At 36.9% G+C, this 13,660-nt stretch overlaps 1 protein-coding gene across 1 annotated transcript; it reads left to right on the top strand.

Moving 5' to 3' along the window:
• Positions 1–7,665: 7,665 nt before the first annotated feature.
• On the top strand, positions 7,666–8,073 carry LOC119508783 (ragulator complex protein LAMTOR3-like). Its single transcript, XM_037802584.1, has one exon. The coding sequence runs from the start codon at positions 7,666–7,668 to the stop codon at positions 8,071–8,073; it is 408 nt and encodes a 135-aa protein (XP_037658512.1).
• The last annotated feature ends 5,587 nt before the right edge of the window (positions 8,074–13,660 follow it).

Below are 13,660 nucleotides of genomic sequence, written 5' to 3' on the forward strand. Positions count from 1 at the left end.
AGATGTGTCAAGATAAAATCCCATATAAAGTTATTATAAGAAAAAGATAATAAGAAGCAGAATGCTTATGATAAAAAATATGGTAGAAAGTCAAGCCCACAAAACAGATCAAAATGAGCTAAATGATGTTGAGAAATGCTACATAGTGACCTCTCTTTATTCGAGGATGAAGAGACAATCACTAACACAAATCCTGATTTGGCTCAGCCAACTCTTTACATTGGAGTCTGTCTCTTGAAATATCCCAGCCCTGGTACCAAGTAAGACATTTAGAAGCAAGAAACAGAAATACAACCCAAATGAAAGTTCATTAAGGAAAAGGGGATTTAATGACTCAGATAACCAAAAAGAACAAAGAGAGTTTGAACTGGAATCCAGGTGTGGTTTGTATTGGAAGCTCAAGTGATGACTTTTCATGACAACTGTTTCTCTATCCTTTATTCCTACATTCCACTATGTGAGATGCATTATTAGGCAAGATCTTTATGTAATGGGAAAGAGGGCCATTGGTAGTTACAGCATTAGTATTTACTAGCTCTTATCTGCCAGATAAATATGCACAACTCTTGATGGCTCCAGTCAAAATCCTGGTGTCTCCGATAGGCCTAGTCTGGCTCACATAACTACCCCTGGTTCAATTACTGTAGACATTGATTGGCCAAATCTAGATCCCCAACCACATTTGGAACTGGGGTGTGGTTTTGTCAGTTACAGCAGGATTACATGGATGGAAAGTGGAGATGGGTTGGTTTTTAAAAGAGGATGAGAAATTTTTTTCTCAGAAGAAGGAAATGTCCTGCAGAAAGGGGTAAACATAAAGTGTCCTCTGCAGGATACCAAGATCAAAGGAGCATAAAGATAATTTCAAAAAATTTTTACAATTTAAAACATTTTTATAAGCTTGTCATTTAGTGCTGTGGAGAGCCAAATGGGATTTTTGCCTCTTTACAGATTCTTAACAACAAAACTGTGATGAACATCTCCTTTTCCCATAATGTCGACACCCATTTTCAATATGAACAAGTTAGGGTGGTCACTGCCTAGACATCCCTGAAGACTGGGAAGGTGATTAAACTAGAGGAAGGGGTAGCAACAGACAAGATAGAATTTAACAGAGGATTATGAATACTGAATCTCTATATAGTTTTCTTTCTCTTAGTTGCTAGGGTATTAGAATAGCTAGAAGAAAAGAACTGAAATGGTGGAACTGTAACCCAAAATGTTATTTGAAATTTACTATATAGCTACTTGTTAAATTGTAATTTGAAAGTTATCACCTTTATGTACATACATTATATTTCACAGTAAGGAAATAACGGAAACTATGGTACTGGAACCCATAACATTCTTGGAAATTTGCTCTCTAACTACTTGTTAAATTGCACTTGGAAAGTTACCACTTCTTTGTAAATATGTCATATTTCACAATTAAAAAAAAAATATGACAAGGAGTCAGTCTCCATGCCAGTTAGTCCTGTTTTATCAGACTTCTCTTTTAAGATTAGTCTAGAGATAGTAAATTCCAATTGTTAATTTGTTCATCATTTATATGTTTCCAATACAAAATGAAACACATTGCAAAGTCATGATGTAAATTTGATCAGTGTAGATACATGTATTGGATTACCATATTTCTAGAAATAATGCTTTTTTGGCTGAAATTTACTTATGAATGTTTATTAATTAATCCAAATTTTCAATCAATTGTCACATTTCTACTTACCTTCTGGATTTATACATGTCACCCCATATCTGCTCTTCCAGTTTGCTAATGCTGCCATTATGCAAAATACCAGAAATGGATTGGCTTTTATAAAGGGGGCCTATTTGGTTACAGACTTACAGTCTGAAGGCTATGAAAATGTACAAATGAAGACATCAATGCAAATATACTTTCACTGAAGGAAGGCCAACGGATCTGGAAAACCTCTGTTAGCTGGAAAGACACATGGCTGGTGTCTGCTGATCCCAGATTGTGTTCCAGCTCAATTATCAGCAACTGTGCATTCTTCAAAGTGTCTTTCTTGGCTGGAGCACCTCCTTCTGTCTGTGAACTCTTTTATAGGACTCCAGTAATTCGATTAAGACCCACTCTGAATGGGTGGGGTAACACCTCCATGGAAATTATCCAATCAAAGGTCTTGCCCAAAGCTGATTGAGTTATATTTCCATGGAAACACTCAATCAAAGGATTCCAACCTAATCAACACTAATACATCTGCCCCTACAAGATTGCATCAAAGAACATGGTGTTTTGGGGGACATAATACATCCAAACAGACACACCTGCATTTGGGATGATTTCAAGGCATTTAGAAACTTGTGGCTAGATAGAAAAGATAACAAGGAGCTCATCCTAAAGATACCCATTTCTCTTCTATGGCCTTTGTGAGAGTGTGGAGATTTATCTTTTAGGCATTTTAATCACAATGACCAAGTTTCCCAGTCTACCATAACTTAATTCCCTGGCACTCTTCTACTGCAACACCCAATTTAAAAACAAAGAGCCAACAACTGAAAAGAATGCTGTGTTAGAAGACAATCAGGGTAGGAATTTGTCTTTCTCAAAGCACAAAACTTGAAATTTAATCCAGTTCTTAAGACTAGCCATAAAGGGTTCGGAAAATAACAATCACTTATAGGCATTTCTGAAATAGCTTACTATTATTGGCAGTTTACCATAAGAACTGGAAATATTAAAGGATGAAACCACTGGCCATCCTCATGATGAAAGTCATGGTCAGTCAAGTGTAGTGTACAAAATCACTGAAGGTAAGTGGAGCAGGAAAATATATTTGCTCTGTAAGTTAGTAGATAGGTTCCTGGAGCAGAGTCAGGGAAATGGGGTTTCTAAACCCTGATTCACCCTTTTAATTTCCTAGAGTTTAGTGTTCTTATGCCCCAAATTACATGTCTAATACACAGGCTTCATAAAACCTGTTTCTAATTCTCACCCAGAGAATTTATCCATGAGGATAAAAGAGATAATACAAAATCCAAAAAAAGAGAAATTATGTAATCCCAAGTTTTAACCACGTAGCCTATGAATCCTGATTTACCCTCCAGTTAATAGCTTCATATATATAAGCAGCTACTGCTCACATAATAGGATTTGTGGACCCAAAGAAGCAAAGAAACCTAATTCCTCAATTATTTATCAATATCATTAGTTTAAAAACAATTGTGGCCTGAAGATGCCAGTCTGCCTACCCCCAACTCTATTCCACTCTACCTTAGACTATAGATTTCTGATAAACATAACTTAAATAACTAGAGAAGATGCTGACAATAGGATGATAATGTTGGTGGTAGTCATCATTTCCCCCCAGATCTTGCATCTTTAATGCTATGTAAACATAAATTGAAATTTAAGGATTTTTGAGAGTTTCCCACCCACATCACTGCATTTTTGCTGTGAAGGGAAATGTGTTTCAGTTCTGAGATAGCAATTCCAGGGAATAATAGATTAAAATGCTCAGTCATGGCTAATAGAATGCCAAACATACAAAACATTACTAGAGGAAGAGACTATTTGAACCATACAATACACAAATGTAGTTTACAGGTGTGTATAGAATAATATACTTAACATGAAGAAACACAGTCTTCTCAAGAATATGTGGAGCATTTAGTAAAAATGACAATGTAACTAGTCGATGAAGCAAGTCACAGCAAATTTCAAAATTTCAATGTCATACAGACTATGTTCTTTTCTATAGAGGAATTAAATTATTAACAACCAAAAGATAAATAGAAAACTTCCATATACTTAAAAATTAAAAAATCACACTGCTGCATAATTGTGATTAAAATAAGAAATTATAATTGAAATGAAAACTACTTAGAACTCAATCAAAGGTGTAGAATGAAGCAAATATATATTTAAAGTCTTAAAATGTACATTAGAATAAAATAAAGGCAAAAAATAAAGAAAGAGAAAACAAAGAACACCCAATAAACCTGCAGAAAATAGAAGGAGCAAACATTTAATAGCAAGAACCAACAAAGCCACAAGTTGGTACTTTGAAAATATGAATAAAATAGACAAGTCACCAGTGATGTTAACCAGGAAAATAAGAAGAGAGAAGTTATAAATTAACATTAGGAATGAAAAAGGGGACATAAAAACATCTAGCTGAAATTAAAAAGAGCAGTAATACTATAACTCTTTGCCAATAAATGTGAATAGTTAGGGAACAAGGTTTCTCAACTTCAGTCCTATTGACATTTGTGTTGGATAATCCCTTGTTGTGTGTGGGCTCACAGTATCCTTGGCCTTTGCCCAATAGATACCAGTAGCACAATTCCCCATCCTCCAGTTGTGGCTGCCCAAAATATCTACAGACATTGCTAAACGTCTCCCGGGGAGGAGGCAAAATCACCTCTGCTTGAGAATCACTGACTTAGACAAAATGGTAAATTCTTAGAAAAATGTAATTTACCAAAACTCTCTCAAGAAGAATAGCAAATCTGAACCTTATGCCCTACAATCATCGGAAAATTTGAATCATTAGTTAGAAATCTGCCCAGGGAGAAAATATCATGCCTTGGGTTTTACAAAGAGGGTCTACCAAACTTTCAAGGAACAGATCATTCCAACTCTTATACAAATTTTCCAGACTGTAGATAAAGAAGGATTATTTCTCAATTCTTTCTGTGAAGCTACTATAAACTTGGGAAAAACAGCATGAGAAAGAAAAATTATGGTTGAATTGCTGTCATGAATATGGATTAAGAATTCTTAAATTAGCAAACTGGATACAGTTTGCTAGTATAATGTATTATATTATTTAATACTTTATGACAAAGTTCAAATTTTTGTCAAGGAGTACAAAGGTTATAAAATGAAGAATTAGATAATCTGTATGCCATTCTTCCCATGAACAGATTGAAAGTGAAAAGCCATATAATCATCTTAATAGTTGCTGAAAAATTGTTGACAAAAGCCATGAAATTGTAAACAAAATGTGAATAGAAAAGATTTTTCCTAACCAGTAAAGGTCAGCTATTGAAAATGTAGAGTAAACATTATCCTTGAGAGTGAAATGTTAGAAGTGCTCTCTTTGAGAATGGGAACCAAACAACCATGCTCAGTACTTTTAATCCTATTCATCAATGTACTAGAGACCCTAGCCAGCATAGTAAGGCAAGAAAAAGAAATAAAATGTATGTATATTGAAAAGAATGAGCAACAGTCACTATTTTCACATAATGTATCTACCTAGACTCCCAGAACAATCTATGAATTATTAGAAAAAATAAAGTAGCTTAGCACTCTGCCTGGTTATGAGATGAAATTACACAAATTAATTGCATTTGTGCAAATGAGTAAAAATCAGTTAGAAAATGTGATATGTTAACAATAAAAGATAGCATTTACAATAGCAACAGAAGATATAAGATACAACTTAAAAATGTAAAAATTATTTAAGACTCATATGGAGAAAGTTATAAAACATTGTTAGAAGATATTAACAATGACAAATAATTGGAGAACCATACCATTTTTTATCACTAGGAAGGTGACATCATTAAGATACCAAATTCTGCCAATTTTTCCACTGATTTAAGACAATTCCTGGTACAATCTCAACACAGCTGATTCTAAAATTTATAAGGAAGAACAAAAGCCCAAGAAAGTCAAGATGAAATGCTGAAGAAGCAAGAAGCAAGGGATAGGGTATTTCTCTATCAGTTATCAAGAATTGTTATCAAGTTACAGCAATGAGGACAAGAAATCTTTGCAGCAGTGTGTACAGATTGAAAATGCAATTGAATAGAGGATTTAGAAAAATACCCAGGTACACATGGAAGCTTGGTATAAGACAGAGGTGGGTGGCATTGCTTATTCATATAGAAAAAAATGAAATTGGATTGATATCTCACACAATACAAAGAAATACATATATGATGGTTTAAGGACTTAAATATGAAAAACAAAATTTAAAGCTTTTAGATATTAAAGAGAAAGATCTTTATGACATTGGGGTAGGAAAGACATGTTAATTTAGACAAAAATTTGCTAACCATACAATAAAAGATTGACACATCTGATCATATTAAAATTAAGGACTTTTTTCCATCCAAAGAAACCATAAAAAAGTGCAAAAACAAACCACACACACTGAAAGAAGACACTCCAACACATAACACAAAACCAATAAAGAATATATAAAGATCATATACAAATCAATAATAAAAAAGACTAAGGACTCTGTAGAAAAAAAGGGCAAAAGACATCAACAGGCGTTGCATAGACAAGGAAAAATAAATGGTGAAAAACAAAAGATATTTACCTGATTAGTAATTTGGACAATATAAATTAAAACCATAATGAGATATGATTGCACATTGACTGAATTGCCTAAAATGAGGATTTCTTGTAAAATCATGAGTTGTTAATGATGTGTGTTAATGGAAAGTCCTATAAACTATTAGTAAGGGTGCAAATTGGTTTGCTACTTTGGAAAACAATTTGGCACTATCTTTTAAAGATGGCACTATCTTGTAAACTCTGTACAAAGTGGCCTTTCCATTCTTAGGTTTCTACCTAGACAAAGTCTAGCACTTAAGTGCCCCAGTTAAACACAAAAAGAATGAATGTAGAAGCATTGCTCATGTTAACAAAAAACTGGAAACAACTCATTGACCAAAGGAAAAGAGCAGGAGTAGAAGGAGGGTTTTGCAGTATTGTAGTTTATAGATTGGAGAGCGGGTTCCTGGAGGTTCATGGTATTATTATATTCCATAGCTTAAGAATGTGTTAGAAACATTTTTGTTTGTATCTTATATAGTTTAATAATTTTTAAAGTAAGCTTGTTTACCTTTATAGTAAATTGAGAGTTTGTAAGCCCAGCTTACATAGCAAAAGCATGGTGGTTAATTAATTTAATATTGTTAAGTCAAGAAAACTCCAGCCTGAAACAAATCTGGGAAGCAGGTGAAATGAAGAAGTGAATGATTTCTAAGGAAGTTCTGTGGACTCTCTTTTGCTTCTCCCTACCTGAAGGCAATTCCAATGGTTTGAAAGGTGAGCAGCCTGATCAATGCATCCCCCAAACAGGAGACTGAAGAACTTTTTCATGATATTTATATTATTTACAGCTAACTCTCCCTGCAGGTCCCAGGCAGATAAATGGAATCCCACCAGAAGCCACAACAGATTCTGCCCCTATCATACATTGGTTGAAAAGATAATGACGTCAACAGAGGTATGTGATTGAGGAGGCTTCTAGGACTTTCTATGAAAATGGAACCCAGGGACATTTCACTGCCTCTGCCACTGAAGTTGAAGATGCTCGCAGTTCCATGAGGTCTGAGTTGGCTACTTTGGATGGACAACAGTAATGGTGTACAGTATGTGCCAGAGTGGAGGGGTAGTGTGTGTGTGTGTGTGTGTGTGTGTGTGTGTGTGTGTGAGAGAGAGAGAGACAGAGACAGAGAGAGAGAGAGAGAGAGAGAGAGAGAGAGAGAGATGCCAGAGAGGAGGGAGAGAGTGGTGGTGGGGAGATAGAGACAGAAAGAGAAGGAGAAAGAAGATGAAGGGAGAGAGGGAGAGAAGGAGAGAAGAAGAGTGATAGAGAGAAAAGGAGAGGGGGTGGAGATTTTCAAGGCTTAAAACTGTGATAGCTCTTTGAATCTGTTCGGAAGTGACAGCAAGAACCCATGCAGCTCTGGGAACAGAGAAAAGGGTTTGTCAGGGCAGATGACCTAAAACCATTCCTGTATAAAAAATTACCAAGAGTTGGCGGGCTCCGTGCTATTGTTGTGTCAGATAGAGATGGAGTAACTGTTACTAAAGTGGCCAATGATAATGCCCCAGAGCATGCTTTAAGACCTTGTTTCTTGTCTTCTTTTGCCCTTGCAACAGACCAAGGGAGCAAACTTGGACTATCAAAAAATGAAAGTATTATCTGTTACTATAACACCTACCAGGTGGTTCTATCTAATCGTTCACCTTTGGTGGTGAGTTTCATAGCCAGCAGCAGTGCCAACACGGGACTGATTGTCAGCTTAGAAAAGCAATTTGCTCCATTATTTGAACAACTGAGACAAGTTTTGGAAATTTCTTAATCTGACAGTGGATTCGATATGTATCTTATCTTCACTATACCAGACACATTAGCAATCCAGCAATCTTCAGACCTCGGTAATAATTGTATCCATGTACTCAGGAAAGGACCCTTTTATCCACCTTATACTAAGAAAGAGCCTAGAGACATAATTTCTGGACATACATAATTTCCTTGTGTGGGGTCTTTTCCTATTTAGTGAGATCTGGGGACACTACAAAAATGGTTCAGATTATCTCAGCTCCCATGAAGTTAGTTCAGTCACTATGAATAAGATTCTCTTCAGTGAATCAGGATCAAAATGGTACATTGGTCCACTTGAACCATCAACTGCTCCCTATTGTATGATGCTCCCAGGCTTTTCCAGTGAAGCAGACCCTTTTTATTATGAATAATAATGAAGTCATACTTCATATTAAATTTTATTTCTTTGCATTGAATGTGAGGAAGATAAATTGGCTTAGCGAAAGTGATAAAACCAGTACAGTCACTTTAAAAAAATAAACAAAACTCTGTGCTCAGCAAATCAGTGGAATATTGGCCCTTTGTCCTAGGATTTCCTCTCTAAGATCTCTCATTGGTAGAAATATTTGCTGTTTTTCTTTGATATTGGGACTTCAAAAATTCATTCCACATGCCTGTTTGCCATGTTCTCTTTTACAAGTTAAACAAGCTTTGGGGTTTAGATTTTGTCGCTTTCCAGTCGTGCGATTTTCGTGCGCTCTTTGAGCCTCGGGAGCAGAGTCCTGAGAACGTAACCAAGTGGCCGGCTTCTCGGGAGGATGAAAATGAATTTCCCCTGCGTGGTGCAGGGCTCCCTCAGGCATACGGTGCACTGGACTCCTTGGCGTTCTCCTCCTCGTCTTTTTGGCATTTCGTGCCCAGTCTAGAGAGCTGATCACGGCCTGGATGGCGAGTTGAGCGACGAACGCCCAGGGCGGAAGGCCTTGCCTCGGGCGACCCAGGACGGGCAGAGATGGGCAGAGCCAGGAGCCCAGGCTGGGCCTTTCGTTGGTCCGAGCACGTCCTCAGGGGCTCGGTGGGCTGCAGGACTCTTAACCAAGGGCTTTCTGAATATTGCACTTGCTTCACGTCAGTGTGATCTGAGAATTCTGCTGAGTTATTAATTAAAACAGCTCTTCAAGAAACCCTTCTGCAGTCTTGTCATTTTAATAGTACAAACTTTGCAGTTTGTTCCTAGTAAGTAATTAGCAGCTAACTGACTGAGAGCTTTACTCTGAGTGAAAGCTAAATTCTATTTTTTTTCTTGATTAAATACTCCCACTTTCTGGTTTGTCACACATATAATTAATTTCGGCTGTCTTTTAAGATTTGACAATAGCTGTATTTCTCCAAGCTTGTTTATTCTGAATAAATCAGGTCGAATTACTTTAAAAATGGGTGAGGAAGAAGTTGCCTTTTTTGAAGAAGGGCCAAAAAGTTGATGCTCATTTATTCATCTGTGCCTTTTAAGTGTAATATTCCTGATAAAAGTAAAGAAGGGAGGGTCCTCTTTCTCTCCTATTTTTCCAGAGTATTTAGTCAACAGACATAGTATTTTAGGATTCTAGAATTTATATATGAAATACATTTTCAAAGTAAAACAGGTGTTTCTCCCAGAGGAAATTTGAAGCAATGGTTTCCTAAATGAATTCACTTCTCTCTAAGGTACAGCCAACTAAGAAAACAGCTGAGAATCCTAGAAATGTAAGATTTGGATGGCTTGAACCCAAGAAGACACTTAATCCATCCTTCAATATGCAGACAAGTATCATTATTTTAATTGACAGTGGAGAACAGATGTGCATGAAATAATTAATGCAGAAATCCCAAGCTCACGTTCCCAGGTAATGCAGCATTTTTCAAAATTGTTAAAGATATGCACACTGCCAAATATAATATTCATTCTATAATTTTGACACCTGGTATGAGTTGGTATAGAGTTTGGAGATATTAGAGATTATTACTTCAGAGCTCCTCTAGAGAAAGATTCTTGGCATTGAATGAAACATGATTTGAAAGTAATTTTTTTAAGGCATGCTAAAGAGGCTTTTCAATAGAAATTTAAAGCACAGTAATGAGAGACAATATCAGTGCAATTATATTGTAAAATGTGAGGAACTATGCTTGATGGCACTTTCATAATTATCATTTTCCGGGTCTGTTGATCAGGACACCAGCTTTTAGATAATACTTTTATTTGAGTATAGCTACAAGGTAATTTGCCCTTGCACATGGCAAAGGTCCATTATGTGCATTTCCATTGAGCAAAGAACACTTGTTATGATGATTTTGGGAAAAAAAACAAAAACAACATGTAAATCTCTTTTTTAAAAAATATTCAATTTTATTGAGATATTCACATACCATACAATAATCCAAAGTGCACAATAAATTGTTCACAGCACCATCATATAGTTGTGCATTCATCACCCCAATCTATTTTTTGAACATTTTCCTTGTACCAGAAAAAGTAAAAATAAGAATAAAAAATAAAAGTAAAAAAGAATACCCAAGTCATCTCCCCCACCCTATTTTTCAGTTAGTTTTTGTCCCCATTTTCCTACTCATCCATTCATACACTGGATGAAGGGAATGCAATCCACAAGGCTTTCACAATTACACTGTCGCCCCTTGTAAGCTACATTGTTATACAATTGTCTTCAAGTGTCAAGGAACTGAGTTGGAGTTTGATAGTTTCAGGTATTTCCTTCTATCTATTCCAATGCATTAAAACCTAAAAAGGGTTATCTATATAGTGCATAAAAATGCCCACCAGAGTGACTTCTCGACTCCATTTGAAATCTCTCAGCCACTGAAACTTTATTTTGTTTCATTTCGCATCCCCCTTTTGGTCAAGAAGATGTTCTCAATCCCACAATGTCGGGTCCAGACTCACCCCCGGGAGTCGTATCCTGCTTTGCCAGGGAGATTTACACCCCTGAGAGTCAGGTCCCATGTAACGGGGAGGGCAGTGAGTTCCCTTGCTGAGGTGGCTTAGCTATAGAGAGAGGGCCATCATCTGAGCAGCAAAGAGGCACTCAGGGGGAGACTCTTAGGCACAATTATAAGCAAGTTTAGCTTCTCCTTTGCAGTAATGAGCTTCATAAGGGCAAGTCCTGTGATACAGGGCTTGGCACATCAAACTGCCAGTCCTCATGTAAATCTCTTTTGAATGAGTGGGGCTGGTCTGTGCCTGCTTGTTCCTGAGTCGGGAGGTTCAGTTCTGGAAGCTTTGGTTCCCGGCTCTCCTGGTATTATCTGCACAGGGAATGAGTTATGCCAACTCAGACATAGATTTATGAACCCCTATATTTTTCCACCTAACTTTTCTGTGTTGGATATTCTTATTCATTTAAAACCCAGGCAAACATATAGCCTGCTTATAAATATTTACAGTCTTTTACTTTTTTACTAAAATAAATTGAGAAATGAATGTACATGGAGCATGGGGCTGTGGGAAGTTGTCATATTTGATAAATGGTATGTACAGAAATTTTATCCAATTCAATGTGAAAGTTCATCAGTAGGGTGAGCAAGAATTTTGTCTTTATCCTAAGCTGATCACTGAAGAAGACTTTGTAATCTTGTTATGTGTTCAAATTTCTCTAAAAATTTAACAGTAAATAGTAAAATTTGATTTATATTGCCTGACTTGCAATATAATTTAACCTATCATTCAAACATAATGAGTCATTATTTGGGTTTATTGCTATTTGAGAGATCTGCTAATATTAAAATATCACACTTAGAAAGTAGTTTTGATACAGTTGTATTAAATATGTTTTTGTCAGTTATCCATTTCTCATAAATATTTCCACATGAGCATCATTCTTCATTACTCTTTTTCTACTCATCTGCATTATTGATTGGTTTTTATTTTATAGGTTTTATTTCTCACCAAAAAAAGTTTACTAGCTTGGGGGGAAAAATGACTTATGTCTTAACCTTGGCATATACCATGAAGAAATTATCTGATGCTTGAGAATTGAGTCACTTTTATTTTTAAAAATGTCACTTGTATTCAGTAAAATATAAAATCAGTTAACATTTTTAAAACATCCTGTTCTCACCCAAATGCACTTAATCCCACTTTTGTCTAGAAATAGGCACTTCTGGGGTGTAAACACTTCTGCTAATACCCTGTTCCTTTCACACTGCCCCATTGGGGAAATGGGGATATTCAGAAAGGACAGAGGGGGTAGCCGGACAATGGGGCCTCCACCCTCGTACTGAACAGATAAAGAAGGATTATTTGTCAACTCTTCTGCAGTATTCGGGGCCCCTGTGGGCACAGACTCAACTGGATCCTTTTAAACGTGGGTCAACTTTTCTCCTAAAGTCTCAACTTTGAGGCTTACCCCAAAGAGAGCTGTCCAGACCTTGTGGATCTCCATCTTTAATGACTATTTACCCCCATTTACATGTAATTTTCCTCATTTTAACATTTCTAGCTTCTGGAAAGTCCTGTGATCAAGGTAGCCTTCCGTGTCTGGGCTTTGGGGTTTTATAATCATTTGCAACCCCCCATCCCCGCTTTACCTGGGGAAGCTCCAAATGTGTGCTCAGCTCGCCTCACCTTCGCGACAGAAAAACTACAGGTATTCTTCAGTTACCATCTTCTTGTTTTATCTTTATTCCCAAGGTCTTATTGCCCTATAAACTGTCTCCTTAATATATTAACAGTTCATTTCATTTCTACTGTCTATATTGATATCTTTCCCTTCTTCTATTCAATATATCCCCTTCTGAATTCTCTCTTGATTAGTATTGCCCTTTGTGAGCCACGGGCTTTTCTCTTTCGTTAGATAACCATTTTCTAGTGACTCATGGCCCCACACATTCTATTTTAAGGCAGGGTAGGCTGGGTCATGTAGGGACAGGGTTGGGGCAGGTTATTGGGAGGAATGAAAGAGCTTCTGGTTGCTAAGCAACTCTTGAGCACACTCGGAGTTTGCAGATGCTATGGCACGTGACATGAGACCAGAGCCTTGGAGTGTAGTGATGCATAATGACAGTGATTTATTAGCTGAAGAAAACTACAAGGCTTCTGGTAAGAAACAGAATATTCTTTCCTCTATTCCATTCTCCGAAACCCCAGCTATTAACAAAGAGAACACCAACTACAAAACGCACATCTTCAATGAAATCAAGAATTGGCTAAAACTCCAAAGTACAGCCTTTGAAGAATATCTGCCAAATATGGTGAAACTTTGGCCAAATAGAGGGAAAACACAGAGCCGGTGAATCTGTGAATACTGTTCCAGATCTGAGGGACAGTGCAGGCACTACCATTTAGAGAAGGCAGGCAGGCCAAAGGAAACCTGGGAGCATCCTTGGTGGGGGAATGGGGGAGGTGGGGAGCTCAGTATTGCAGGAAAGCAGAGGGGGAGTTTCTGAAAGAGCAATGGTGTATTTTCCTAACCTTCTGCAAACCAGCCTTCTTACAAGGAGAAATAGTTTGGAGAAATGTAGGATGGAGAGACAAAACACTAAATTGTGCTGCATATGTACATATATGTGTATATATATATATTACAGCATCTCTGGGGCCTTATACACTTATCTGAGTGATATGCTCACTCCAA

The sequence above is a fragment of the Choloepus didactylus genome, chromosome 14, assembly GCF_015220235.1.
Source record: "Choloepus didactylus isolate mChoDid1 chromosome 14, mChoDid1.pri, whole genome shotgun sequence".
Classification (NCBI taxonomy): Eukaryota; Metazoa; Chordata; class Mammalia; order Pilosa; family Megalonychidae; genus Choloepus; species Choloepus didactylus.

Coding starts and splice junctions, on each gene's coding strand:
- LOC119508783 (XM_037802584.1), top strand. CDS start 7,666: ATGCAGCTCTGGGAACAGAGAAAAGGGTTTGTCAGGGCAGATGACCTA.